The sequence below is a fragment of the Leptopilina boulardi genome, unplaced genomic scaffold (genome assembly GCF_019393585.1).
Source record: "Leptopilina boulardi isolate dan_hultmark-lab unplaced genomic scaffold, ZJU_Lbou_2.1 LbouV2_165, whole genome shotgun sequence".
NCBI classification, from domain to species: Eukaryota; Metazoa; Arthropoda; class Insecta; order Hymenoptera; family Figitidae; genus Leptopilina; species Leptopilina boulardi.
Genome location: NW_026137713.1, coordinates 4,789,741 through 4,813,985, shown reverse-complemented (window position 1 = coordinate 4,813,985; position 24,245 = coordinate 4,789,741). Strand labels below are relative to the sequence as shown.

Below are 24,245 nucleotides of genomic sequence, written 5' to 3'. Positions count from 1 at the left end.
TTTGACTTATTTATATTAAACTTTTTAATTTATACTATATATTATAAATTATGTATATTTGTTTATGACTTTTCAATTTATTTGCTCTTCTTTTATTTCAAACTAACTCCATGAAAATGCACCCTTATTTTTGATAAAAAAAAATTAACATAAATCGATAATACTCGAAATTTGCTTTCGATTTTTAGCTAATTTCACGTACTCCTGTTTTGCACAATGAAATGTTCATCCCGCAATTAAATTGGTTATATATTAATTATGTGTGTGTATAAATACAAGTGCGAGTGATTTTTTTTTTTTAGTGTAAAAAAAAAAGAAATCCTACTTTTACGCATGTTTTATTATCTAGGATATAATTTATACGATTTTTTTTTTTTGAAGATCTAAAGTCTAAATAAGACAAAAAAAAAGAAGAGTACAAAAACGCCATGAGTGAAAGCACAGAATTAACCGGAGCTATATCTCAAGATAATGTAGCTAAAGCTGAAAATTTCAAAGAACAGGCGAATGAATGCTTTAAAAGTAAGAATTAATTTATTTTCACATTAAATTTTGATTTGACATTTTTTTTTTCTCATCAAATTATTAGAATCATGTTGTAAGTAAGTCACGTGCATTAAAAACTAACCACACTTTTTTCTTGATTGTACGGATTTTCAATATATAATTTTTTTTACTTGTTTTGATATTTATTTCTAGGAATTTAGAGAAAAAATAGAATCGTTTTTTTTTAATTCTGTTTGATAAATTATTTTTTTAAAATTAAAGTTTCGTATTATATTTTTGCATAAACTATAATATTTGCAATATTAAAAATTCCTTTTTATTTTGAAATAGATCAAGATTATAACCAAGCTATTGAGCTCTATACTAAAGCAATTGAGCTTGATCGAACTGTAGCAGTTTACTATGGAAATAGAAGTTTTGCATATTTAAAAATTGAATGTTTTGGATATGCTTTAGTTGATGCATCAAAATCTATTGAATTAGATAGAAATTATTTGAAGGGCTATTATCGACGTGCAGCGGCATTTATGTCATTGGGAAAATTTAAACAAGCACTTAAAGATTATGAAACAGTTACAAAAGCAAAACCCAATGATAAAGATGCAAAAGCAAAATATACAGAATGTAATAAAATTGTGAAAAAAATTGCATTTGAAAAGGCAATTTCAGTTGAAGAAAATAAAAGAAATATTGCCGATACAATTAATTTGGATACAATGGGTAAGAATGAAAAAAAAAAGAAAAGAAAAATAGAAATCTATTTAAAAAATTGTTTTTCAGCTATCGAAGACGAATATACAGGACCAAAATTAGAGGACGATAAAATAACATTGAAATTTATGGAAGAATTACTCGACTATTATAGAAATCAATGTAAATTACATCGGAAATATGCGTATAAAATTCTTCTTGATGTAAAAACATTATTTGAATCACAGCCAAGTTTAGTGGATATTACAATTCCTGACGAGAATAAATTTACAATTTGTGGAGATATTCATGGACAATTTTATGATTTACTTCACATTTTTGAACTCAATGGTTTACCGTCAGAGACAAATCCATATGTATCCTTTTTTTTTTTTAATTAATTATTTATTTATTTATTGTTTTTATTGTCCTTAATTTTTAAATAGTTATTTAATGGCGACTTTGTTGATCGAGGTTCATTTTCAGTTGAATGTATATTCACATTGTTTGGATTCAAACTTTTATTCCCAAATCATTTCTTCATGTCAAGGGGTAAGTAATATAGGGAAAATTTGAAAAAATTAAATATATTTGGAATTTAGAAATATTTCTATTTAGGTAATCATGAGTCGGCAACGATGAATCAAATGTATGGTTTCAATGGTGAAGTAAAATCAAAATACAGCGCTCAAATGGCTGAATTATTTACTGAAGTTTATAATTGGTTACCATTAGCACACTGCCTCAATAATAAAGTTCTTGTAAGTGAAATTCATTTTTTTTATGTACAAAATATAGAAAAATGAATAATATTTATTTTATTAAAAAAAAAAGGTTATGCACGGTGGACTTTTTTCGAGGGACGATGTAACTTTAAAAGAAATTCGAGAAATTGATAGGAACAGACAACCGCCTGATGAAGGATTAATGTGTGAATTATTGTGGTCAGATCCACAACCACAAATGGGAAGAGCGCCCAGTAAACGAGGTGTTGGTGTTCAATTTGGACCTGATGTTACGAATAAATTTCTACGAACAAATAAACTCGAATACATTGTTAGGAGTCACGAAGTTAAACAAGACGGCTACGAAGTTGGCCATTATGGAAAATGCATAACTGTATTTTCCGCTCCAAATTATTGGTAGAAAAAAAAAAAAGAATTTTTACACTTAAATTAAAATTAAATTATTTAAACTCAATTTTAATTTTCTTTTAGTGATACAATGGGGAATCAAGGTGCCTTTATCACTCTCAATGGCAAAGATATGAAACCGAAATTCACATCATACGAAGCAGTGGTGAGTTATAAAAATTCTATATTTGTCATGTAACATAATTTCATTAAAAAAAAAACACCTTTTTTCAGCCACATCCGAATGTAAGGCCAATGGCATACGCTAATTCTCTACTAAAGTTTATGTAGTATCCAATGCAGAAATTTAGAAACATTATTGTTAAATATAAAACAAAAAAACATAATAATAATAATAAAAAAACAAATAGCCCAATCAAAGTATGCGTGTGTGTAAAAAAATTACACACACACAAGAAAAGAGAATTTAAATTAAATTTTGATTTAAGTGAAAAAAAAAACAAAATTTGCACTTGGATCATAAAACCGGTATTTTGTAAATCTTTATATGAACATTAGTATACTATTATTATTATACGTCAGTATCAAAGAAAATAGAGCTTTCTGATAATTTAAGTAGTAATCGTTGAAGAGTGATGACAAGAATACATTTTTTTTTCTACATTTTGCTTTGCTCTTAACAAAAGAAATGTTTCGACAGTAAATTCAATTGATATTAATAAAGAAATTGGAATAGAAAACAATAATACGTAGAGCATGAGCAAGTAGTGTAATTTTATACGAATTTCTTGTGATTTTTTTTTTATTAATGAATAAATAAATCATCTTTATAGTCAAAGACATTTATTCTTTTCTTTTTCAGTTTATTGCAAATAATTGAAAAAAAACCAGATGACTAAAAGAATTATTTAATAAATTGTTTATTTAATTCAAATATTTGAAAATGAATACTAGAGTCAAAAGTAAACGCGCCAATTTTGACCAATGAGGTAAGACATTTTTTTGTGATTAACTTCAGATTGCTCCCCTGTGAGCGACAAACATAACCCCTTAAATATTTTTCATGAAAACATTACTATTATATTGTTTCTTTATATATTCTGAGTAAATAATATGTAAATAAAATAATTTTTGAAATTTTTAAATCCCAATACTGAATTTTTTGTAAATAAAACGGAAATACATATTCGTCAGGGGTTCTCAAAAAAATATATTCAAATCAGTGTTTCTCAATTTTTGAACGTGGAACGTCTTCCTCGAGCACATCCTAAATAGAATTTGTCAACATGGCCGAGCCAGCTGGTGAAAAGTTATCCAAAAAGTGAGTAAATAGAAAGAAAATTAAATTCTTACAAATACTTATCTAGTAGTATTTTTTTGAAAATTACTATTGGATTATAAAATTGAGTTTTTGTGAGTAAATTGAGGTTAGAAATAATAGGCAAAATAATGTGCGCGTGAAACCACGTTCTTTCGCACAATAAAATGTTTATTTTTTAATTTTCTCTGATGTAATAAAAGAGATTTCTTGTTATTTAAAACTAACTTCTGTTGATATTGGCATTTAAATCTGTCACGTGATGATGCATCACTTAGAAAAGTAGAAAAAAAAAAATAATAATTCCATCATGCTACGAATCCTAACCAAACACATTGGTTTCACTGAACCGGCTTTTATAAAACAATTTGCAGCCAATGATTTAATGAATTTTCGTCATCTATCAATTCAACCTTCAAAAAAGTGCGTACTTTTCGTTTTAGAAAAAATCTTTTTACTATCGGAATTTCCATTACAAAAAAAAATATATATATAATTTAATAATCAACTACTGTATTAAAAATATAAGGGAAATTTTTATAAATAAAATTCTATAATAAAGGAAAAATTTATAAATTTTAACAGGAGATAATTTCTACATTTTTTTTTTCAGTGAACTTAAAAGGCGATTAAAACTTGAACAAAAGTTGAAAGAAAAAGCAGAAAAAGAAGTGAAAACGTCAGAGACGCAAAACAATGCTGTTGATAAACAATCAACAATAAACGAGGAGGAAATTAGTCCAAATGTAAATATAATTTTTACTTTTTTTTTTAGGTAGTCGATAATTTTTTTTTTTTTAATTAATTTTTTCTCTTATAGGAATATTTTAAAATTCGATCATTGTCTGTTGCACAATTAAAAGCAAATGGCGATCATCCTTATCCGCATAAATATCATGTTTCAATATCATTAGAAAAATTTATAGAAAATTATTGTGAAAAATTGAAAGATGGCGAGGCATTTGAAAATGATGAATGCAGTATTGCAGGACGTGTACACGCAATACGTGGTGCTGGTGCAAAATTAATTTTCTACGATTTACGCGGTGAGGGAACAAAAGTTCAAGTAATGGCAAATGCACGTCGTTTTTCAAGTGATGAAGAATTTTTTAAACAAACGCAAAAAATTCGCCGCGGTGATATTATTGGCGTTCTTGGATGTCCTGGTAAATCGAAGAAGGGTGAATTTTCCATATTACCCAAAAGCATTACTTTATTAAGTCCCTGTCTTCATATGCTTCCTCATTTACATTTTGGATTGAAGGACAAGGTAAATAATTGAAAAATGAATTTATTTGGAGAATTTAGAATATTAAAAAATGAATTTTTTTTCTTATGCAGGAAACACGATTTCGTCAACGATATTTGGATTTAATTCTTAATGACAAAACACGTCAGACATTTTATATTAGAGCAAAAATAATAGCCTATGTTCGTAGATTTTTTGATGAACTTGGATTTTTGGAGGTGGAAACACCGATGATGAATATGATCGCTGGAGGAGCGACAGCAAAGCCATTTGTCACTCATCATAATGATCTTAATCTTGATCTATTTATGAGAATTGCCCCCGAACTTTATCACAAGGTAAATCAAAAATAATTTTTTTTTCCATTAATTAGAAGGTTTCGTATGAATAAAAACGATAACATTCGGACCATTGTTGTTTTAATAAAAGTTTACTCCAACGTTTCGAAATCTAAATGATTACCTCTTCAGGGAGTCTATCAAAATTAAAATAAATTGTCAAATAAATAAATACAAAAAAATAATTAAATTATATACAGTGAAACATCAAAAAATAAATACAGTCAATAATTAATAAATAAAATACAATAGATAGTAAAAAATAAAAAATAAATAAAATAACAATAATAAGTAATAAATTAAATACAAACAATTTAAAATAATCTTACCAAATAAGAAACATATGTCAAGTCATAGAAATAATGGTCAATTGCGGTGTCAAATTAATAAAAATTTATTTAAATTAAATAATAATGATGTTGACAATATCAGTAAGGAAGAAAAAAGTGTAGTATTTCTGTATTATGGACGAATATCAGAAAATATTAAAAGACTACTTAAAAAATTCAATATTAAAACTATTTTTAATGTAAATTCAAAACTTGATCATTTTATTAGACTCGGAAAAGATAAAATTGATGGATTAAATCAATGTGATTGTGTTTATAAGTTGGAGTGTAGTTGTGGAAAAACATATGTTGGTCAAACAAAAAGACCTTTACATATTCGTAGATTAGAACATATGAAAAATATTGAATTAAATGAAAAATATCATAATGTTATCAGTGATCACTTAACGAGTTGCAAAAATGACACTTTTTCACACTTTATAAAATGGGATGAATTTGAGATATTGCATGTTGAATCAAATCTAAAAAAACGATTATTTGCTGAAATGTGTTTTATTAAAAAAGAAGGAAAAAATAGCTTAAATAAAATGACAGACTTGGAAAATTTTGATAAGTCGTATGAAATAATTTTGAATTTTATTTCTAACAATTTAAAATGAAAAATTGCTCATTTTCGTTATTCTCTATTTCTTATACAATTGTTTTTTGTTTTTATTTTCGTTTTGTTCAATTGATAATTTATTGTAAAGAGTCGATAGTGTTTGGAGATCAGTTTTAAAGTTGACGTTGGGAACAGAACACTTAATATTTTATTTTATTTATTTCATTTTATATTGTTTATTTATAGATTGTGTGATTTATTTATTTATCATATGTTTTATTTATAATGTGTCTGTTCAGTTATTAAATTTTTTAAAAAATGGATTGATTGGTATGTAATCTATTATTTTAATTTTCGAATTTTAAATTATTAATTTATTCTTTATATAATTTTTAATTTATAGTGAATTTGATTATTCAATTTTAGATTTGAACTCCAAACTCTATGTTTCTCTCCAACGTTAGGGTGGTTTTGTTTTTATTAATTTGACACCGCAATTGACCATTATTTCTATGACTTGACATATGTTTCTTATTTGGTAAGATTATTTTAAATTGTTTGTATTTAATTTATTACTTATTATTGTTATTTTATTTATTTTTTACTATCTATTGTATTTTATTTATTAATTATTGACTGTATTTATTTTTGATGTTTCACTGTATATAATTTAATTATTTTTTTGTATTTATTTATTTGACAATTTATTGTAATTTTGATAGACTCCCTGAAGAGGAAATCATTTAGATTTCGAAACGTTGGACTAAACTTTTATTAAAACAACAATGGTCCGAATGTTATCGTTTTTATTCATACGAAACATTCTAATTAATATATTTCTCGGACGTTAAACTATTTAAATTTTTTTTACATTCTTTACAATGTAATACAGATCTTTTTTATTTTAGTTATTTAACAAATTTTTAACTAAAATTCTTCTCTAAATTAATTATTTAAGAAAAGGTTATCTAAATTTTTTTTTTGATAAATTATTTTTAATTCTGTAAAATTCATTTTTTTTTTTTTAGATGTTGGTTGTTGGTGGAATTGATCGTGTTTATGAAATTGGTCGACAATTTAGAAATGAAGGAATTGACATGACACATAATCCTGAATTTACAACATGTGAATTTTATATGGCATATGCCGATTATAATGATGTGATGATATTAACGGAGCAATTACTTTCTGGAATGGTAATGAGTATTCATGGGACATATAATGTTACATTTCATCCAAATGGACCTGAAGGCGAGGCATTTGTTATTGATTTTACACCGCCATTTAAACGTGTATCGATGATTAAAACTTTAGAAGAATTACTTAAAGTTTCATTGCCAAAACCAGAGGATTATGGAACTCAAGAGGCGAATAAATTTCTCAGCGATCTTTGTATAAAACATGAAGTTGAATGTCCAGCACCAAGAACAACAGCAAGATTACTCGATAAGGTAAATATTGAATTTCCTTTTAATTTCTTATAATTAGATTTTTTTAATACTTTTTTTTCTTTAATAGCTCGTTGGTGAATTTATTGAAGAAAAATGTATAAATCCAACGTTTATTATGGATCATCCACAAATAATGTCACCTTTGGCAAAATGGCATCGCTCGGAGCAGGGATTAACTGAAAGATTTGAATTGTTTGTCATGAAAAAGGAGATTTGTAATGCGTACACAGAATTAAACGATCCAGTTGTTCAGCGTGAAAGGTTGAAATTTACAAAAAAAAAAAATTTACAAAAAATGTAGAATATTTTTTATATAAAATTTTTTTTTTCCAGATTCGAACAACAGGCGAAAGATAAAGCGGCAGGAGACGACGAAGCACAATTAGTTGACGAGAATTTTTGCACTGCTTTGGAGTATGGATTACCGCCAACTGGTGGATGGGGTCTTGGAATTGACAGACTCACCATGTTTCTTACCGATTCGAATAATATAAAGGTAAGTTTCTTTTTTTTTTTGTCTAATTTTATATTTTTACTCAAATTAGAAACAAAATAATTATTAGTTAAACTAAAAAGAAAATCAAAGGATAAAAATTCGAATAAAACAAATTTAATATTTTTTCTTTTCAAATTTTCAGGAAGTATTATTTTTCCCCGCAATGAAACCCGAGGATCCAAATAAAAATAAAGATGAGAATGATGTAAGCAATAGTGTCACAGAAAAATAACTGAAAAGACACATTGAAGTTAAATAAATTTTTGCTAATTCATTAAAAAAAAATGTAAGTTTTTTTTTTTCTTTCAAATAATAATATATTAAAATGATGAATAAAAATCGCTATTATATTTATATTATACATTAAAAAAATTGTTCAAAACTCCTCTGATCTTTCACCAGGATTATGTTTTGTAACTGAATTATAATGGGCGCCTAATTCATACATGTGTCGATGATATGTTACTGTTAATTTTTTCATCGCGTCAAATTCATCGCCAACAATATATGGTGCACCTGTCGCTTGAATAACTTCAATGGGACATTGGAGAATTTTTGAGAGAACTTGAAGCTGAAAAAGTAAGAATTTTTTTTTTTTATTATTTTCAATATTAAGTTAATATTTTTTAAAATATTCATCAGAAATAATGTGAATTTTTTTTTTTTGAATTAGGTGAAAATTTTTTGTTCACCTCAACAGCTCCTCCCCATGCAGATGTTTTAGCAACATTTTCGCAATATTTTTCATATTCCTCGGGCGTTAATAAATCTTCCGATTCTGAATTTGCAATGAACGGAAGAAAATCGTTCATATTTTCTCTTAAATAAAGAGCAGTTTTTGTTCTTAAATCTCGAAAACCCATTGATGTTAATCCAATAACTTTCAATTGATGCGCCACTGCATTATATAAGCTGGGGGAAAAAAAATAATTTTATAAATTATTTAAAAATTTTAAATAGAAAATTTTTTTTATTTGTTTAATATTTAAATTACCAATTTCCATCGCTGGCAATTTCGTGTAATTTAAATTCACGTTTCACAAGAATATTTTTAATTGACATCATTTCAATATTTCTTTTACCAAATATATTGCCAGCTTCTTCATTAATTATTCTCTGATTTCGTTCTTTTTCTTCATTTGCTTTCTTTTCACGACGCCTTTGGGCTTTTGATGTTTTTTGTTGTGGTACTTGATTTATTTCATCTTCGTTTGTATTTTGAATTTCTTTTTCATTTGTTTCATTTGCAGTATTTAAATTTTCTTTTACATTTATTTGTTCAGTTAATTTTACTTCAGATAATTTAAAATTAATTAATTCTTCATTTTGCCTTTTATCTAAATTTAACTCGAGACGAGAAATTTCTTCAGTCACATCTTTTTTTTGTTTCTTATTTCCTTTACCTATTGATTTCTTTAATGATTGAATTTGCGCTAGAATTAAAATATCAATCGTGTTTAGCAATTTTTTTTATATATAAAAAAATTATTTATTATTATTGTTTTGAGGTTAGGTTGATAAATTTTACACAATTCTTGGAACGAATACCACAGCAAATATAATATGAATTATCAAAAAAATTTTAATAACTTACCTTGTAATTCCTTTCGTTCTTTTTTATGTTTTTGAATTAATTGTTCCTCATTGATAATATCAGCAAAATTCTCAGTCATTTTTATAGGTTAGAAATGACTGAAAATTAGAAAGTTTCTTTAGAAAAACTTAGTACACCGTTATAAAAAAAACAAACTATTTAACTATAATGAAATCATTAATGCACAATTCCGAGAAATGTTTATCTCTTTATATCACTTGTTTATTCATAATAAAAGCAATATCTTTTGACAGCAGGCGCTTAAGATTTTTATTGTCAGATCAGATCTTGCGCAGTGTGATTTATCAATTATCGTAATTTATTAAAAACTCTATGTCCCTGTCAATAATTGATTTTCAACTATATGTTAGACGAAGGTTATTATAAAGAAAACATTAAAAAAATATTCATTTAAATAATTTAATTTAAAAAATAAATTTTCCAAACAAAAGAAATAATTTTCAAATAGAAGGCGGGAAATTTTAACCAATCAAATTTCAAAATTTTTGAACAAAATTTGTCCACATTGCCAACTTGAAAAATTAATTTTATTTATTTTTTACATATTCAATTAGAATAATTTTAAAAAATAATTATCATAATTATTAAAGTTAATAATTATTGTTGTTAAATATTATACGAATAATTCTAAAAATTAGTTTATAGAAGTTTTAAATTTTCGTTATGTTTGAAAGTTTAGTTATTCACATTTGGCAACAGTGGAATATCACTGTTGAAAATTTACAATGTTTACAACTTCGCAAAAGAAAAAGTTTTAGTGTGTTTTTATTCATTATTAAACAATTAAAACACTTTTACAATTGAGAATATAAGGATTTATGTAAAAATAGTTGTTTTTCTTCAAGTGATAATTAAAAGTTTAATATAAATAAGTTTGATTTGATCGATGAATTAAAGTATTAGATTCGCCGGTATATTTGAGGTTAGAAAATGATTCACCGGTTTTTTGTAAGTATTATGCTTTATTTATAAGTAATTTTAAATTAAAAAGAAAATTAACAAATTCTTTGATATGAAATACTTGATTTATTGTAAATTAATTTTTCTCAAAGGGTAGATTATTTGATATAATAATTATAATATGTGTTTTTGGGTCTTTACCTATACAATTAATTGGAATGCATTTAATTTAAAAATATTTACATTAAAATGTATATTTTACAAAAAGGTTCATATACATAAATATATCTAAACCGAAAAGTTTAGATTTATTGTCCCCTTAATCAGCGTTTTAATAACTAAAAATACTGATTAGCAATTTTTTTTTTTTCACGCTTCTCGTAATATAATTTATTATGCATGTATGTAAAAATTATTTTAAATCTTATTATACACTATGTGGCACACATGAGTCAATTATTTCTGAAATTCAATATTTGTTTTTTTGTACTTAAAAAAAAAAAAAATGTAATATATTTCAGAAATAATTCGATTTGTTTTTGTGAAAATGTCTCGAATTGTCAAAATATTTACTAAAAAGTAGTATTTCAAAATTATTTTTAATATATTTGACAATTTCAATTATTTTCTTGATTTCGAATTTCTACTATTTACAAATATCTATTTAACTATTATAATTGATCGAAAAATATTAATTTTTCTCTACTCCCTCCAATCCCATTATTTTCAATTGACAATTTTTTTTTCTTCTAATTAACAAATTTGCAATACCTTTTTTTTTTCTATTTAATCAAAATTCTGGTGTATAGGACCCTGTTGTAAAAAATTTGTTTAATTATAACTAGATTGACGTCTGTACAATTTCATAATTAATAATTGGCACATGTTCATAATAATTTCACACTTTTAAATATTCTTTACGCCATATAATCTTAATTAAAATAAATCTCCTTTGCCGTTGCGTTCTTTTTTTTTAAATTAAATAAATTAACTTTAAAAATATATCTAGTTTATAAAAAAAAAAAAAAAAAAAAACCTGAATGATTAAAAAAAAAAATGTCTCGTTATTCGGAAGATGCAAACGTTGAAAAATATTATACTTGTAAAAAAGTATTTACATAAAAATGCTAAAAATTACCTATATTGATAACTGTGCTAGCTTTTTTTTTCTTATATAAATAATAAATTTTCAAACTTCAGTCTATTTTTTCCTCTTGAACGCACATGAATAGTTTTGCACAGAATAAATTAAAATTATCTGTAAATTGAAAAAAAAACAAATTTTAAAATTATTAACAAATATTTCGAAAGATTAAAAAAAAGAGAATGTAAAATTAAATTTTTCTCTTACGTGATGAATTTTTTATCCATGTTGGTTTTTTTTCCCAATAAATAAATATAATGTAAATAGGAATTCCTAGAGTAATAAATATTAATCCACAACTAACTTCCCATGGTCTAGTAAAACATGGGAGTATTACTAAAAATACACAAATTATGAAAAATAGTATTGGCAAAATGATGGAGACCTAAAAATATAAAGAAATATTTTTATTTAATAATAAATTTAAAAAAAAAAAAACATCAAATATTTTTCAACAATTTTTGGAAAAATCTTATTATTTTTTTTTTATTGTTAGTGACATTTTTATTATGGTTACTTACTTTAATAGGTCGATGAAGATCCGGTTTTTTATACCTCAACCATAAAAGGCCGCTTACTGACATCGCAATGAATAATGATTCAACGAAACTCACGTAATTGATTAATGCATAAACGTCATTTATTAATAAAAGGGCCAAAGTTATGATGCACTGAAATCAAAATAAAATAGCGAAAAATTTAAAAAAAAAATAAGAAAGCAATAAAAAAATTAAATTATTATAAAATTTTAATAATTTATAATTTCTTATCTAATTTAAAGAAAATAAATTCGTAAATTAAGCTTGTTAGGAAAAAATTACAATCAATTGAATTTTTTTAAATAGCATTTAAATCTCTTTGTCGGAAGAAAATTAGAAGAAAAAAAAATATACTTAACCGTTTTCATGTACGGTCTCGCATTTAATTTAAATCTAATTTTATAATTCAATTGACTTATAAATGGCTCTGATACAAAGTGTCAGATTATTATTTGACATTGAAATGTCAGTGAATCACTATAGGACTGACCTTTTTTTTTTTTTTTGCTCTTGAATTTATTTTTTTATTTTGAATCATTGAAAATTAATAACAAAAATTTCACATTACTGATAAAAAAATATGTTGACAATAATTTAATTATTCAAATTAAATTATTTAAATAGTGATTCCTTTTTTTTAATCTGAAATACTCACAATGAAAATAAGTGAAGGCATTGGGGTCAAATTTTTTACATTGATGAGCGAAATGGCAGTAGGTAAATGTCCATTGCGTGCACCAACAAAAAAAAGTCTCGATGATGCAAAAATTGCTCCGTTTAGAGCACCAAATGTTGAGCATGCTACAAAAAATGGCATTAACCATGCCATTGGTCCCAAAAGTTTATCACCAAATGTCTAGAATAAAAGATAAATAATTTAGAAAAATAATATATTTATTTATTTTTTTAATTGAGTAAATTAATTTTCAATTTAATTAAATAAATTTACTTACAACACCAACTGCATTTGATGAGAGAATTTCGTCCTGTGTTAATACAACAAAATATGCAACATTCGCGAAAACATAAATCACTGTTACTAATGGCAATGATATGCAAATCGCTCTTGGTAAATTTCTGTAAAAAAAAATAATAATTTTTATTCATTAATCATTTAATTATGATAATTACTTAAATTTTTAAATATATAATTTTTTACATTTTTTTCAAGTATTATTCTCATGTTTGAATATAGCGTATTTTTTTGTTTGCAAAGGAGTAATTAAAAAAGAGAGGCAAAACAATGAGAAAAAAAAAAGATGTTGTATTGTTTTATTTTCAAAGGGGTTCGATTTTACTCACAAGAAACAAAAGAAAAGTTCAATAATGAAAAAACATTTTTTTTTTTTTCTCATTTCTTATTCTCTAAAATAACAATATGAAAAATAATTTGAAATTCTAGTAAATTATATTTTTAATTTAATTCTTAAAATATTTTCTTTCATCCGCAGAATCATGGAAAACGAAAATGGCGAAATTCTTCATACCTATATGGATCTTTAAGCTCTTCAGTGACATAATTAAGATAATTCCATCCAGAATAGGAGAATAATCCACTGTACATTGCAAGAGCAATTGATGCTGGATTTGTATTTGAATCGGACATTGGACTACGAAAATTTTCCGTATGTCCTAAGCAGAGCCACCATAATCCAGCGACCATTATAATGATAAGGGCAAATATTTTTGTTCCTGTGAATATGCTTTGTACACGTGTTGCCCATTTTACATTATAACAATTCACCGCAGTCAAGAAACCTTGACAAAAGGAGAAAAAAAAAAATTTGAAATTCAAATACGTAAGTTTATTTTCTATTTCTATATATATTCTTATTCAAAAAATTGTTTCACTGGTAAAAAAAAGAAATTTTTCAAATTTTATTCTCCATTAAAAGTAAAAAAAAAATATATAATTTAAAAATTATTAAAAGAGAATTTCTGAAATTTTAATTTTCTCTTTTACCAGTGTGAAAGAATTTAAAATCGATTAATTTTAATAATAATTCAAGTGAAATATTAGAATCGTAAAATGATGGAAGTATAGAAAATTTACGAAAAAATTAAAAAAAAAAAACCCCCGAAAATGTTTGTTTCGAATTTTTTCATCGAAGAAGAAACAAATGGTAAATAAAACATAGTCAGTTGCGTCAACAATTTATCGATAACTGTTTTTGATAAAGTAATATACCATTCGCGATTCAAGGTCATTGGCAAATAATAATTCCTTCCATCTGTTATTGTATTCTTTAATATTTCACGAATTTTCCTCGAAAATTTATAGTATTTAAATTTTCTTCTTTAAAAATAGCTCTTCAAATGATTCTTTAAAAATGTTTTATCAAACAAAACAAAAAAATGTTATCAGAAAAATAAATACTTTTTTTTCCTCTTAAAATATTTTTTTCCAAAAAAAAAATTGCTGAGTAAATTATTTTCTTTTTAAATTATTTGTTTTTCTCAAAAACTACCTTTAAAAAACGTTTTTATAAAAAAAAATTGCTTTCTAAATTTTTTTTTCTAATTTTTTTCTAATTTTTTTCAAAAAAAAATAGTGTCAAAAAATATTTTTTTTTTCTAACATACATGTAACAACGGCTGCTAATAATCTAATTGCATCTCGAGGTGGATCACATCCTGGCCATAGTGGTTGTAAGATATATTGAGCAAAAGTTAGAGCCGTAATTGCATTTCCGGTTGGTACTAAAATAAAAAGTGCCACCCATACGTATAAAAAAGCAGGTAATGGTCCAAATGCATCGTTAATGTATGCATAATCTCCACCTGATTTTGGAATCATTGTACCTGTAATTTTTAAAAAAATTGATCCAATTTTTAATTAATTTAATATTATGCAAAACTTTTCTTTTTAAAAATCGTCAAAAATAGAGGATTTAGTTTTTAATTTTCATGAATTAAAAAATTTTTTCTTTAAATTTTATTTTTTTTTATCATTTTATTTAATTTTTATCAATATATTTATGGAATTTAAAATAATTATAATATCGCAAGAAATTACATGCAATTTATTATTATTATTTTTTTTTATCTTCAAGTAAATGTGAAAATAATTTATTTAAATCAGTAACAATTGACATGCATTTTTATTATCATTTTTTTTTTTCTTTAGTGTTCCAAGTTATAAAGATAAAAAAATATAAAAGTAAGAAAAAATTTATAGTTTACAAACGAGAAAAAAAATCGTAACAAGCTTATTTGCTTCATTAAAGTAAAATTAGACTTTAATAAAATTATTTCTCTAAATTTTCAAAATAAAAAATGTCATTCTCACTATTTATACACAGTAAATCTAAAAATAGTAATTCATATTTTATTTTCATTTAATAAAATGACATGTTTACATTTTTTTTGTAATTAGCTATTTATAGTTTCATTTTTTATTCTCTTAATCACTTTTTTTTGTGGCTAATAAATTTAATTTGTGTCTCGAGTACACATATCAGAGAGGCAATTTTTTTATGGAAAAGGTTGTATATGATAAGAGGTCATTGATTTAAAGTATAAAGAACGATTCGAAAACACTTTGAATAATAAAATTGAATAACTCTCTATTGTGATTATTTTATTGTTAAATGAAAATTTAATTTATCAAATTATTTTGTTTGTTTAATTTAATTTTAAAAGTTCTTTTCCAAGTTCTTGTTATTTAACTAAATCATATAGTTATTTTAGTGAAATTGTTTAATCATTTTTTTATAATTTAAATTTCGATAATTTTTTTTATATAAATTTATATTTTGCAATTTATTTATTTTTTAAATTTATGCAATTTTTTTTTCAAATTAGTAAAATATTTTCTCCTACTATAAATTGTCATTTAAAATTTATAATTTTGCAAAGAAAAAAGAGAATTTAAAAATAAATGTAACATCAGTAACGTTGACCCGTTTGAATTCAGGTGATGCAAGTCGGTACGCATTTTGCGCGCTGTTTCTAACTGAAAAAAAAAAACGTGCAACTGTCGCATCAGGTATTTTATTCGCGATAAATTCTCTACACTTAATAATAGCAAATGAAAATTACTCCGCGAATTACTTCCGACTGCGTCTACAACAATCTTATACACGCCGACACCAATTTAAATTAGACTCGAATTTCAGAGGCGCATTCAATTCTAATATTAATTTTCTATTTTAATTTACGAGAAATTTCTTCAAAATAAATCTATTAATTATTAATAATGATAATTATTATTAATTATTGTCTATTTTATAATAATTTATATGAACAATTTTTTTTCTGTAATTATGTAATAATTGTAAGATTAAAGTTATTTTTTTTTTTTTTGCAGCTCACCTAGTTCTGCGTAACATAGTGCACCAACAAGGGACAAGACACCTGAAGATATCCATACAATAAGCGCTAGGCCAACACTCTCACTATTAATGAGTACACCTTTTGGAGAGACAAAAATTCCCGAGCCAACAATTATTCCAACAATAATTGCAACACCATCCATAAGTCCAATTTCTTTTTGAAGTTTAATACCATCTTTAATTGATCCCGAACTTCTTCTTGGTTCGGGATCTTTTATTGGAGCAACTTTTTTCGGCATTTTTTTTTTTTTTTTTTTTGAGGGAGAAAATATTCTATTGCACCAGGAGAGGAAAAATTCACAGGCACGTATATTTTATCACAATTTTTTTTTGTTTTCTATTTATATAAATATTTGTTTGACGTAAAAATGATTGCTTCGAAAATGAAAAAAATTGATAAAAATTATTTTTTGATGAGACATGTGATTTTTATGGAATTTAGAAGGCACGACGAACCATTTGTGTCGCGCGATAGAGACGATGTGAAATGCTCTCCTCGACACGTGGAGCGTTTAGTGGAAGAAATTTTGTTTCGCTGAGGGTAGGGGGCAATAGAGAAATAAAAGAGGAAGAGAGAGAGAGAGAGAGAGAGAGAAATTGAAAAAAGAGGGATGGAAGAAAAATGAGAAAGAGAATAATGATGATGAAATAGGAATGAATTTTTGGGGTTCTTGATAATTATAATACCTAGGTTTTGGACCTTTTTTTTATTCTTTTTTTTTTGTAGTTTTATTCTATGATTTTTTTGCGATTTAAAGTGGAAGTTTTTTTTCTTTTTTTTTTGGCAATTTTAAGTTGCGTTTATTGTTAGAGCACAACGATTTAATGATGAATAAATAAAGTGTTTCATTTTATTCGGCATAATGTTACTTTGACGCCACGAGGCATCCACCGGCTTTTCCAGTTTGCTAAAGTTCATTGCGCAGCTTCAATATGGATTGTACGCATAATTTCACGATTTCCTGATGCGCGTGACTGAAAGCAAATAGAATAATTTTTTTTTTATTAAACATATTATTTTGTGTGATAACTATTTTTATTTATTATACTGAATGATTTTTTTTTTCTATTATTTTCTATATTTAGTGATAATTTGTCAGTTTTTAACAATAATTTTTTATTAATACACTATTTGGAAAATAATAAATATTAAGAAGAAAAAAAAATTAAATTCTTTTGTGCGACAAATACAATCACTAAAATATTTATTAATGATAATTTAATATGTGAAAATATTCGGTTTTCTTTAACAGTAATTTATATTGTATAAATTATTAATTAATTTTAATTTTTATTAATAATTTTTTTTTCGGAGCAATCTTTTTTTTTTGGAAATAATTTTTTTTTATAATGTTTTCTAAATTTTCGTTAATTTAGAGAGTGTTATAAAAATGATAAAAAGATTATTGTTTAATTACAGTGGTACTTAAAGTAGCACTCGAGATAAATATCATTGTATCTCGGTGTTTGATAAGCCATCAAAAAGTTTTTTTTTTCACATTTACGAAACATAATCGAATTTTCAAAGAAAGTATTTTCTTGTTTTTTCGAATTTTTTTTTAATGAAAATAGAAATCAGAATCGAAAATTAAATAAAAATTATTAATTTACCATATTCAAGAATTCTTGCGAACAATTTGCAAAAAAAAAAAGAACTCACTCACACTTTGTCACTCGAAAATAATAAATCAAAAAGTTTTTTTTTTTTTAAACACAAACAATAATAGTCAAATAGACGATTTTCGTCTGTTCATTATTAATTAATTTTGTTTTAAATCATAATCACTATAAATTGTCTTTTATAAAATGACTATTAAAACTTTTATATTTACAAATTGAATTAAAAAATTTTTTATCTCTTTTTATTTAAATAATTAATTTAAATATGAAAAACTTTTTAATGTTCATGATCCATTTTAATTACGTATTTATTTAATAATCAAATAAACATATAATCTCGTTTTTTTTAATTTTGAACAGTATAGTTCAGATTAATTTGCACTATGTATTATACGTGTTATCAAACCACGAGTGACGGAGTGTGAAACCCTAGGAGGTCCCTCATTCATAACATTTGTTAGAGACTTCCGTTTGCCTAGATTTTCCCCTTCTACAATATTCATAATGATTATAAAAATTTAGAAATTATTTTCCATTCGTTATTCTTTTTGGGACATTTTTTATTATCTAAAAATTTCCCTACGATAATTATTTTATTCGATAAATAAAATTAATTTTCAATTTTTATAATTATACTTTTTTTAATATTTTTTCAAAGCAAATTATTATTATTATTATTATTATTATTATTATTATTATTATTATCATCATTAATATTATTTAAAATTATTATTTAGTTAGATAATTAATTAATTTATTTAAAATTAGGAAATTTTTTCAAAGACTGTAAAAAAGGGAAAAAAAAAATTCTTTTGTAATTGAAATATTACGTATCTATTTAATTTGTTGAGAAATGAACATAAAAAAGAGGAATTTTTCATTTATATTTATATAATTATTTACATAAAATTTTTTTTATTTAACTCGATTTCGTAACAGAGAAAAAATAATATTTGTGCATTTAATTATTTGTGAATAAAAGTGCTGATAAAATTTTACAAAAACTTGATGAATAAGGTAAGTTATATTTAAAAAATTATTATTTTAATTATGACATGTTATTGATATTTTTAAAAATATTTTATGTAAACAGAACACGTTAATGTTTTAAATTTAAAAATAATTGCCAAAAAAAAAATCTGAAATGTTTTTAAATATTATTTCATTTAAATCATATTTTTTTAGAGAAAGATTTTAAAATTGGACAATATTTGAAAAAGCCCGCCAAATCGCAGTGTCATCTAGTGGCGAGCTGTCAAAAAAAAAAAAAAATTGTTTACATTCAAGGCAAATATTTTTTGTCTAAAAAAACACATTAAATTATATTAATATACTTATTATTTCTTCTTGATATTAATTTTTTTGTAATTTATTTAAATAAACACAATGGCACGTTATTCTTCGGATTCGGATTCTGATCGAAGTAGTAGACATCGTCGAAAAAATCATCGAAGATCAAGGTATTGAGAAAAAAAAAATTTTTAATCTATATTTAATTAATTTTCAACTAGTTATTTCAACAAGTCATAAATTTGAGAATTGTTTCGTTTATGTGCTATTTTATATTATAAATAAGATCATGTTTCTGTTTTTATTTGACTTTTTTAAAACCTAACCTCAAAATTGTATTTTTAATTAAATTCATAGTGACTTCTTTCTTTCTTTCTTTTTTTTTTATTAAAAAACTAATGTTAAACATTTTAATAATTAGATCGAGTAGTTCGGATTCAAGTGATAGTTCTTCATATAAAAGAAAATCGTCGAAACATTCTAAAACAAAACGAAGACATCGTTCACGAACAAGAAGTAGAGATCGCGATAGATCATCAAAAAGTTATAAATATTCACGTGACAATTCTAGAGATCGTGAAAGACGTAGACAAAAATCACGTAGATCAAAATCACCATCTTCGAGTCAAAAAAAACAGAGAAGATCTGTTTCAAGAGAAAAATCGACTAGTAGATCAAGTAGTTCACAATCAATTGTGAAGCCTTTAGCTACTGAAAAAATTCAAAATACAATAAAAGGTATTCTCTTTGTATTTAAATTAAAATAATAAATTCAATTTTCATAAATATTTAATTAAATGAAATTATTTCAGATGATTTTTCTATTGCACCAATTATTAAGGAATCAATTTTAGAAGAAATTAATAGCGAAGGTTTTGCTCCCAAACAATTTTCATCGTCTGCACAAAATAAAGAAATAAAATCAAAAAATATTGTTATTGATATTACATCAGATACAATTGTTATACCGCCAGTACAACCAATTATTCAATCTGATAGTATTTTTCATCAATCGGTATGAAAATTTACATTCTTTAAATTTAATATTAAATTTTCTTTCTGTTTAAAATATACAATTTGAAAAATACATTTCAATTTTCAGATTATTGGAGATCAAGAAGCAAAATTCGACAAATGGGTTAAAAAATTGTATTTAATAAGGCAAAAGGCTCAATATGAGAATATTCAATAAAATTTATTTAAAAGCAAAATATTCTTTTTCTTAACGTCTATAAAATGGTTTTTATATTGAGGAGATAAAAACAGAAATTTTATTTATGTATTTTATTTCTCATAAGAATTTACAATTTTTTTTTCACAAGGTATTTAAAAGAATTTGCAATTAAGTTCTTTTTTTTAATACATTACGAAATTGATTTCTGAAAAATTTTCTTTAATATATTTATATATTTATTAATAATTTTGTTCGGATAATCTCTGCAAAAATTCAAACTCAAAGTTGATAATTCAAATGCAAATCCTTCATACATTTTTTTAAATCTTAACATTTAAAAACTTAGATGTAAAAATCTTTTTCCTTTTTTTTTTTTATTTTTTTATATATATATATATTGAAACTTATTGCATATAATTCTAAATTTTTTTTATATATTTCATTCTTAGATACATTTATGTTAATATTAAAAAGAGATGTACTAAAAAATATTATTACTTATACAGTCAATAGAATATTTTCTCCTTCAAGGATAGAAAAAAAAATTCAAATTATAAATATTACCAAAAAAAAAAAAAAAAAAAAGAGATCGTTGATGATCAATACTTATAACATCTAAAAATCTCTGCTTTTTTTTCAGATCAAAATATATATTATATATGTAAAATTGTATATAGGTAGAAGATATTGAATTTAATCTAAAATGTAATACCCATAAATATCACACAATTGTGATGCAATTTCCGAACATCGTGGAACAGCAAAATCCTATATTTTATATGTATTTTTTTTTTTTTTTTTTTTATAACTAATCTACTATAATATTTAAAGAATTGATTTTACTTTCGCGACTTCTCTTCTCTTTTTTTTTAGTTCACGATACTAAATTCCACAATGTTCTTTCCTGCGAATTGACGGAACAATTGTCCCTCTAATATGCTGCGCTTTGAAATTCCTGAAAAATTACAAAATATTTATGATGATGATGATGATAATAATAATAATAATGCGATAATAATACAAAAAATTGTGATTTAGTTTGGAATTATTAAAATAATAATAATTTAAAAATTACCATTAGAATCGACTTTCTCGAGCATAAATGTTGGTAAATTTTGGCACTCGCGACCAATGTATGTGCCAATTGTGGAAAGATCAGTAATTGGAGGAGTTTGAACCCTCATTGTTTCACGAACAATTTGTGTGTCAACCTCGTAATATCCTGTACGAATAAATTTTAATTAAAAAAAATTTTTTGTAATAATATTTAAAAAAAATTGAAATATAAAATAATACGAACTTTTTCTTTTAATAATTTGAATTAATAAATTTTGCATATAATTTTCTAAAGGGCATCATTTATTTTTCAGTCGAAATGCAATTAAATTAATTTATTGAAATTTTCAAAAACATTATACTAAATAATCATGGACTAAATTTGATAAAAAAAAAATGTCGGTGATACGATTATCTTGCATAGATTTCTCAAAACATCCGGTTAAAATATTTTTGAATTTAAATGTTCAAATTCTTTTTTTTCATTTAATTATGAAATTTTAATGTTTTTTCAAATTTCAATTCTAAATTTATTTGAAATAAAATAATTTTTTTTTTTCAATATAACAAAAATATAATTACCGTTATACATTTTGCTGAGAAGATCGTACATATTACGAGGTGGCAATACCAATTGACGATTTAATGGCATTACAAAGCAACGACTACCATCAATATCGATTATTCCAGTTTTATTCTGTAATGAAATTATTATTATTTTTTTTTTAAATAACAAAAATATAACACAGTGTTAGAGATTTAAAAAAATCTTACAATGTTAAAATCATGAATAAATCTTCCCTGTCGTCCCTCACTAAAATCGGGAACGTCAATTTCATAATTTTCATTTTCAATATCCATTTCAAAACGTTCTTTAAAAAAACTTTTAATATTATGCAATGATTTTTCCAAATCCATCGTCTCTTGTTCGGTTGCACGCGAAAGACTTTTAAATAAATCAGAATCGGCAAGTAATCCCTGATGAATTTGATCACGTGCATATTGAATTTTATTTGATCCATCATAGGGAATGCTGTACCAACCGGTGCGAAGTCTATGCATTTGTGCCCTTCCATATTGTCTATAAATGTAAATACCGCCAATAATTCCAATGCTCATCACAAGAATTGCCGTGATAAAAAGACATAATGTTGTCATTGCATTAGGACGAAGGGCATGTTGTTGTAAAATTAAATAATGTCCAGCCATATCTTTCTTTGGACGTTGAGCTTCCGGATCATTTTTAGGAGTTGCTTGCTAAAAACAAAATTATTTTCTCTCTCTCAAAAAAAAAACTAAATTTACATGAATTTTTTTCGATTTTTATTTCTCCATTGTGTACTTCTTACAAAGTTTTACAATTTTTTCATTCCCACTAGTTTGATGAATTTTTTAGTATTATATTTTCAGAAAATTACTTTAAAACAAAAAACATGTCTTTTAATATTTCCATCTTCTTCCCTCCCCCCCCCCCCTAAATTATAATCAAATTATAAACAATAAATGTTTATAAAAAGTCAACTTCTTCGTGACAAAATAAGAATTCTTCAATTTTATTTTCTCCAAACAATAAATAATATCATATTCATCACGTATGAAAAATCATAAATTCTTTTAATAAAAATTAAATCATTAATTTTCCTCACAATTGTCATTAAATCAAACTCGATAAAAAAATAAAAATTGCTTATTTTATCTTAAAATATTTTTCCCTATTATATTTTAACATTAATGTAAAAAAAAAAAAAATAATAATATTATTGGAGTAGACATTCAAAATATTGAAGTTGACACTTGTTTTGTAATTGATGACGAACAATGTTTGAAATATATATATATATATATATAATTGGAATTTCTATTGTCTCTGATAATTAAAAGCATTAAACTTGGAACTATTAGTGGAAAAAATTCTATTCTACTAACCGTTGGTACTTCCACGACAACTAATGGCTGCTCCAAATTATCTGCAGGCTTCTTTTCGCTGATTGCCTTCGTAATAACTGTCATCTTGATTTGTTTGTTATAATATTCAGAAAGAAAATAAATTACATTAATTTCTTTTCACTAAAATATTGATCCTTTCAATTGAAACGAGCAGAAAACTCGCAATATTCGTTATACGTCGTTTTTATTTTTTTTTTTAAAATGAATAACACTTTTATTCAATGATTGTATTTATCTTCTTAAATTGACAATCACCCTGACATTACGAACACACAGTCTCCCAACAATATGCGATTGATCGAAATGTCACCGCCCCCTTTCTGACATTTAAATATTTTCTGCGCATGTGCGGAAATCGAATCAAAAACATAACCTCACTTTTAACTTCTACTTCCTTCAAAATTTTGTTTATTATTTATTTTATCTTTCCTTATTTTGGGTGATAAAGTAATTAAATTCTTAAATATTGTATTAATTAATTTTTAAAACATTTTTTTAAAAAAGAAAACATGACAATTTTTCCGCCAATCAGATAACTACTATTTTTTACCGCCATAGATTTGAAATTTTTTTACTTTCAAAATTATTAATT

The 24,245-nt window shown here is 24.4% G+C and overlaps 6 protein-coding genes across 7 annotated transcripts; 3 read left to right on the top strand and 3 right to left on the bottom strand.

Moving 5' to 3' along the window:
• Positions 1 to 194: 194 nt before the first annotated feature.
• On the top strand, positions 195 to 3,133 carry LOC127277324 (serine/threonine-protein phosphatase 5). Its single transcript, XM_051298364.1, has 8 exons — positions 195 to 522; positions 838 to 1,227; positions 1,288 to 1,574; positions 1,644 to 1,749; positions 1,816 to 1,958; positions 2,032 to 2,339; positions 2,415 to 2,496; positions 2,565 to 3,133. The coding sequence occupies exons 1-8, from the start codon at positions 429 to 431 to the stop codon at positions 2,619 to 2,621; spliced, it is 1,467 nt and encodes a 488-aa protein (XP_051154321.1). The 5' UTR covers positions 195 to 428; the 3' UTR covers positions 2,622 to 3,133.
• A 219-nt stretch (positions 3,134 to 3,352) lies between these two features.
• On the top strand, positions 3,353 to 8,388 carry LOC127277323 (lysine--tRNA ligase). 2 transcript variants are annotated; one of them, XM_051298363.1, is made up of 8 exons: positions 3,353 to 3,612; positions 4,223 to 4,355; positions 4,430 to 4,879; positions 4,951 to 5,196; positions 7,116 to 7,538; positions 7,606 to 7,799; positions 7,872 to 8,034; positions 8,177 to 8,388. In XM_051298363.1, the coding sequence occupies exons 1-8, from the start codon at positions 3,578 to 3,580 to the stop codon at positions 8,264 to 8,266; spliced, it is 1,734 nt and encodes a 577-aa protein (XP_051154320.1). In that variant the 5' UTR covers positions 3,353 to 3,577; the 3' UTR covers positions 8,267 to 8,388. The 2 variants fall into 2 exon arrangements, with proteins under 2 accessions (XP_051154320.1, XP_051154319.1); XM_051298362.1 differs by lacking the exon at positions 3,353 to 3,612 and adding an exon at positions 3,767 to 4,032.
• LOC127277327 (deubiquitinase OTUD6B) lies at positions 8,361 to 9,938 on the bottom strand. The gene is made up of 4 exons (XM_051298370.1): positions 9,629 to 9,938; positions 9,029 to 9,467; positions 8,727 to 8,946; positions 8,361 to 8,605 (listed from the first exon to the last, which is right to left on the bottom strand). Exons 1-4 carry the CDS (start codon positions 9,705 to 9,707, stop codon positions 8,411 to 8,413), a joined length of 933 nt encoding a protein of 310 aa, XP_051154327.1. The 5' UTR covers positions 9,708 to 9,938; the 3' UTR covers positions 8,361 to 8,410.
• Positions 9,939 to 11,353: 1,415 nt separating this feature from the next.
• Positions 11,354 to 17,517, bottom strand: LOC127277204 (large neutral amino acids transporter small subunit 2). Its single transcript, XM_051298103.1, has 8 exons — positions 16,547 to 17,517; positions 14,816 to 15,034; positions 13,720 to 13,990; positions 13,186 to 13,309; positions 12,888 to 13,088; positions 12,215 to 12,364; positions 11,901 to 12,078; positions 11,354 to 11,807 (listed from the first exon to the last, which is right to left on the bottom strand). The coding sequence occupies exons 1-8, from the start codon at positions 16,803 to 16,805 to the stop codon at positions 11,746 to 11,748; spliced, it is 1,464 nt and encodes a 487-aa protein (XP_051154060.1). The 5' UTR covers positions 16,806 to 17,517; the 3' UTR covers positions 11,354 to 11,745.
• A 1,928-nt stretch (positions 17,518 to 19,445) lies between these two features.
• Positions 19,446 to 20,687, top strand: LOC127277209 (probable splicing factor, arginine/serine-rich 7). The gene is made up of 4 exons (XM_051298113.1): positions 19,446 to 19,646; positions 19,898 to 20,214; positions 20,289 to 20,491; positions 20,579 to 20,687. Exons 1-4 carry the CDS (start codon positions 19,573 to 19,575, stop codon positions 20,666 to 20,668), a joined length of 684 nt encoding a protein of 227 aa, XP_051154070.1. The 5' UTR covers positions 19,446 to 19,572; the 3' UTR covers positions 20,669 to 20,687.
• A 375-nt stretch (positions 20,688 to 21,062) lies between these two features.
• LOC127277207 (integral membrane protein 2C) lies at positions 21,063 to 23,978 on the bottom strand. Its single transcript, XM_051298109.1, has 5 exons — positions 23,633 to 23,978; positions 22,481 to 22,963; positions 22,289 to 22,403; positions 21,726 to 21,872; positions 21,063 to 21,605 (listed from the first exon to the last, which is right to left on the bottom strand). The coding sequence occupies exons 1-5, from the start codon at positions 23,714 to 23,716 to the stop codon at positions 21,520 to 21,522; spliced, it is 915 nt and encodes a 304-aa protein (XP_051154066.1). The 5' UTR covers positions 23,717 to 23,978; the 3' UTR covers positions 21,063 to 21,519.
• Between the last annotated feature and the right edge of the window lie 267 nt (positions 23,979 to 24,245).

What these genes read in the sequence shown, in the direction of transcription:
- LOC127277204 (XM_051298103.1), bottom strand. Translation starts at nt 16,805, where the DNA reads ATGCCGAAAAAAGTTGCTCCAATAAAAGATCCCGAACCAAGAAGAAGT. An exon ending in ACTATGTTACGCAGAACTAG is followed by an intron (nt 15,035 to 16,546) that starts GTGAGCTGCAAA and finishes TAAAAATTACAG; the next exon opens with GTACAATGATTCCAAAATCA. An exon ending in ATGGATAAAAAATTCATCAC is followed by an intron (nt 11,808 to 11,900) that starts GTAAGAGAAAAA and finishes TTCAATTTACAG; the next exon opens with ATAATTTTAATTTATTCTGT.
- LOC127277209 (XM_051298113.1), top strand. Translation starts at nt 19,573, where the DNA reads ATGGCACGTTATTCTTCGGATTCGGATTCTGATCGAAGTAGTAGACAT. An exon ending in AAAAATCATCGAAGATCAAG is followed by an intron (nt 19,647 to 19,897) that starts GTATTGAGAAAA and finishes TTTAATAATTAG; the next exon opens with ATCGAGTAGTTCGGATTCAA. An exon ending in AATTCAAAATACAATAAAAG is followed by an intron (nt 20,215 to 20,288) that starts GTATTCTCTTTG and finishes AAATTATTTCAG; the next exon opens with ATGATTTTTCTATTGCACCA.
- LOC127277327 (XM_051298370.1), bottom strand. Translation starts at nt 9,707, where the DNA reads ATGACTGAGAATTTTGCTGATATTATCAATGAGGAACAATTAATTCAA. An exon ending in AGAACGAAAGGAATTACAAG is followed by an intron (nt 9,468 to 9,628) that starts GTAAGTTATTAA and finishes TTTTAATTCTAG; the next exon opens with CGCAAATTCAATCATTAAAG. An exon ending in CATGGGGAGGAGCTGTTGAG is followed by an intron (nt 8,606 to 8,726) that starts GTGAACAAAAAA and finishes TTACTTTTTCAG; the next exon opens with CTTCAAGTTCTCTCAAAAAT.
- LOC127277207 (XM_051298109.1), bottom strand. Translation starts at nt 23,716, where the DNA reads ATGACAGTTATTACGAAGGCAATCAGCGAAAAGAAGCCTGCAGATAAT. An exon ending in TCTCAGCAAAATGTATAACG is followed by an intron (nt 21,873 to 22,288) that starts GTAATTATATTT and finishes TTATTCGTACAG; the next exon opens with GATATTACGAGGTTGACACA. An exon ending in CGAGAAAGTCGATTCTAATG is followed by an intron (nt 21,606 to 21,725) that starts GTAATTTTTAAA and finishes GTAATTTTTCAG; the next exon opens with GAATTTCAAAGCGCAGCATA.
- LOC127277323 (XM_051298362.1), top strand. Translation starts at nt 3,920, where the DNA reads ATGCTACGAATCCTAACCAAACACATTGGTTTCACTGAACCGGCTTTT. An exon ending in CAGCAAGATTACTCGATAAG is followed by an intron (nt 7,539 to 7,605) that starts GTAAATATTGAA and finishes TTTCTTTAATAG; the next exon opens with CTCGTTGGTGAATTTATTGA. An exon ending in CCAGTTGTTCAGCGTGAAAG is followed by an intron (nt 7,800 to 7,871) that starts GTTGAAATTTAC and finishes TTTTTTTTCCAG; the next exon opens with ATTCGAACAACAGGCGAAAG.
- LOC127277324 (XM_051298364.1), top strand. Translation starts at nt 429, where the DNA reads ATGAGTGAAAGCACAGAATTAACCGGAGCTATATCTCAAGATAATGTA. An exon ending in GCCTCAATAATAAAGTTCTT is followed by an intron (nt 1,959 to 2,031) that starts GTAAGTGAAATT and finishes TAAAAAAAAAAG; the next exon opens with GTTATGCACGGTGGACTTTT. An exon ending in TCACATCATACGAAGCAGTG is followed by an intron (nt 2,497 to 2,564) that starts GTGAGTTATAAA and finishes ACCTTTTTTCAG; the next exon opens with CCACATCCGAATGTAAGGCC.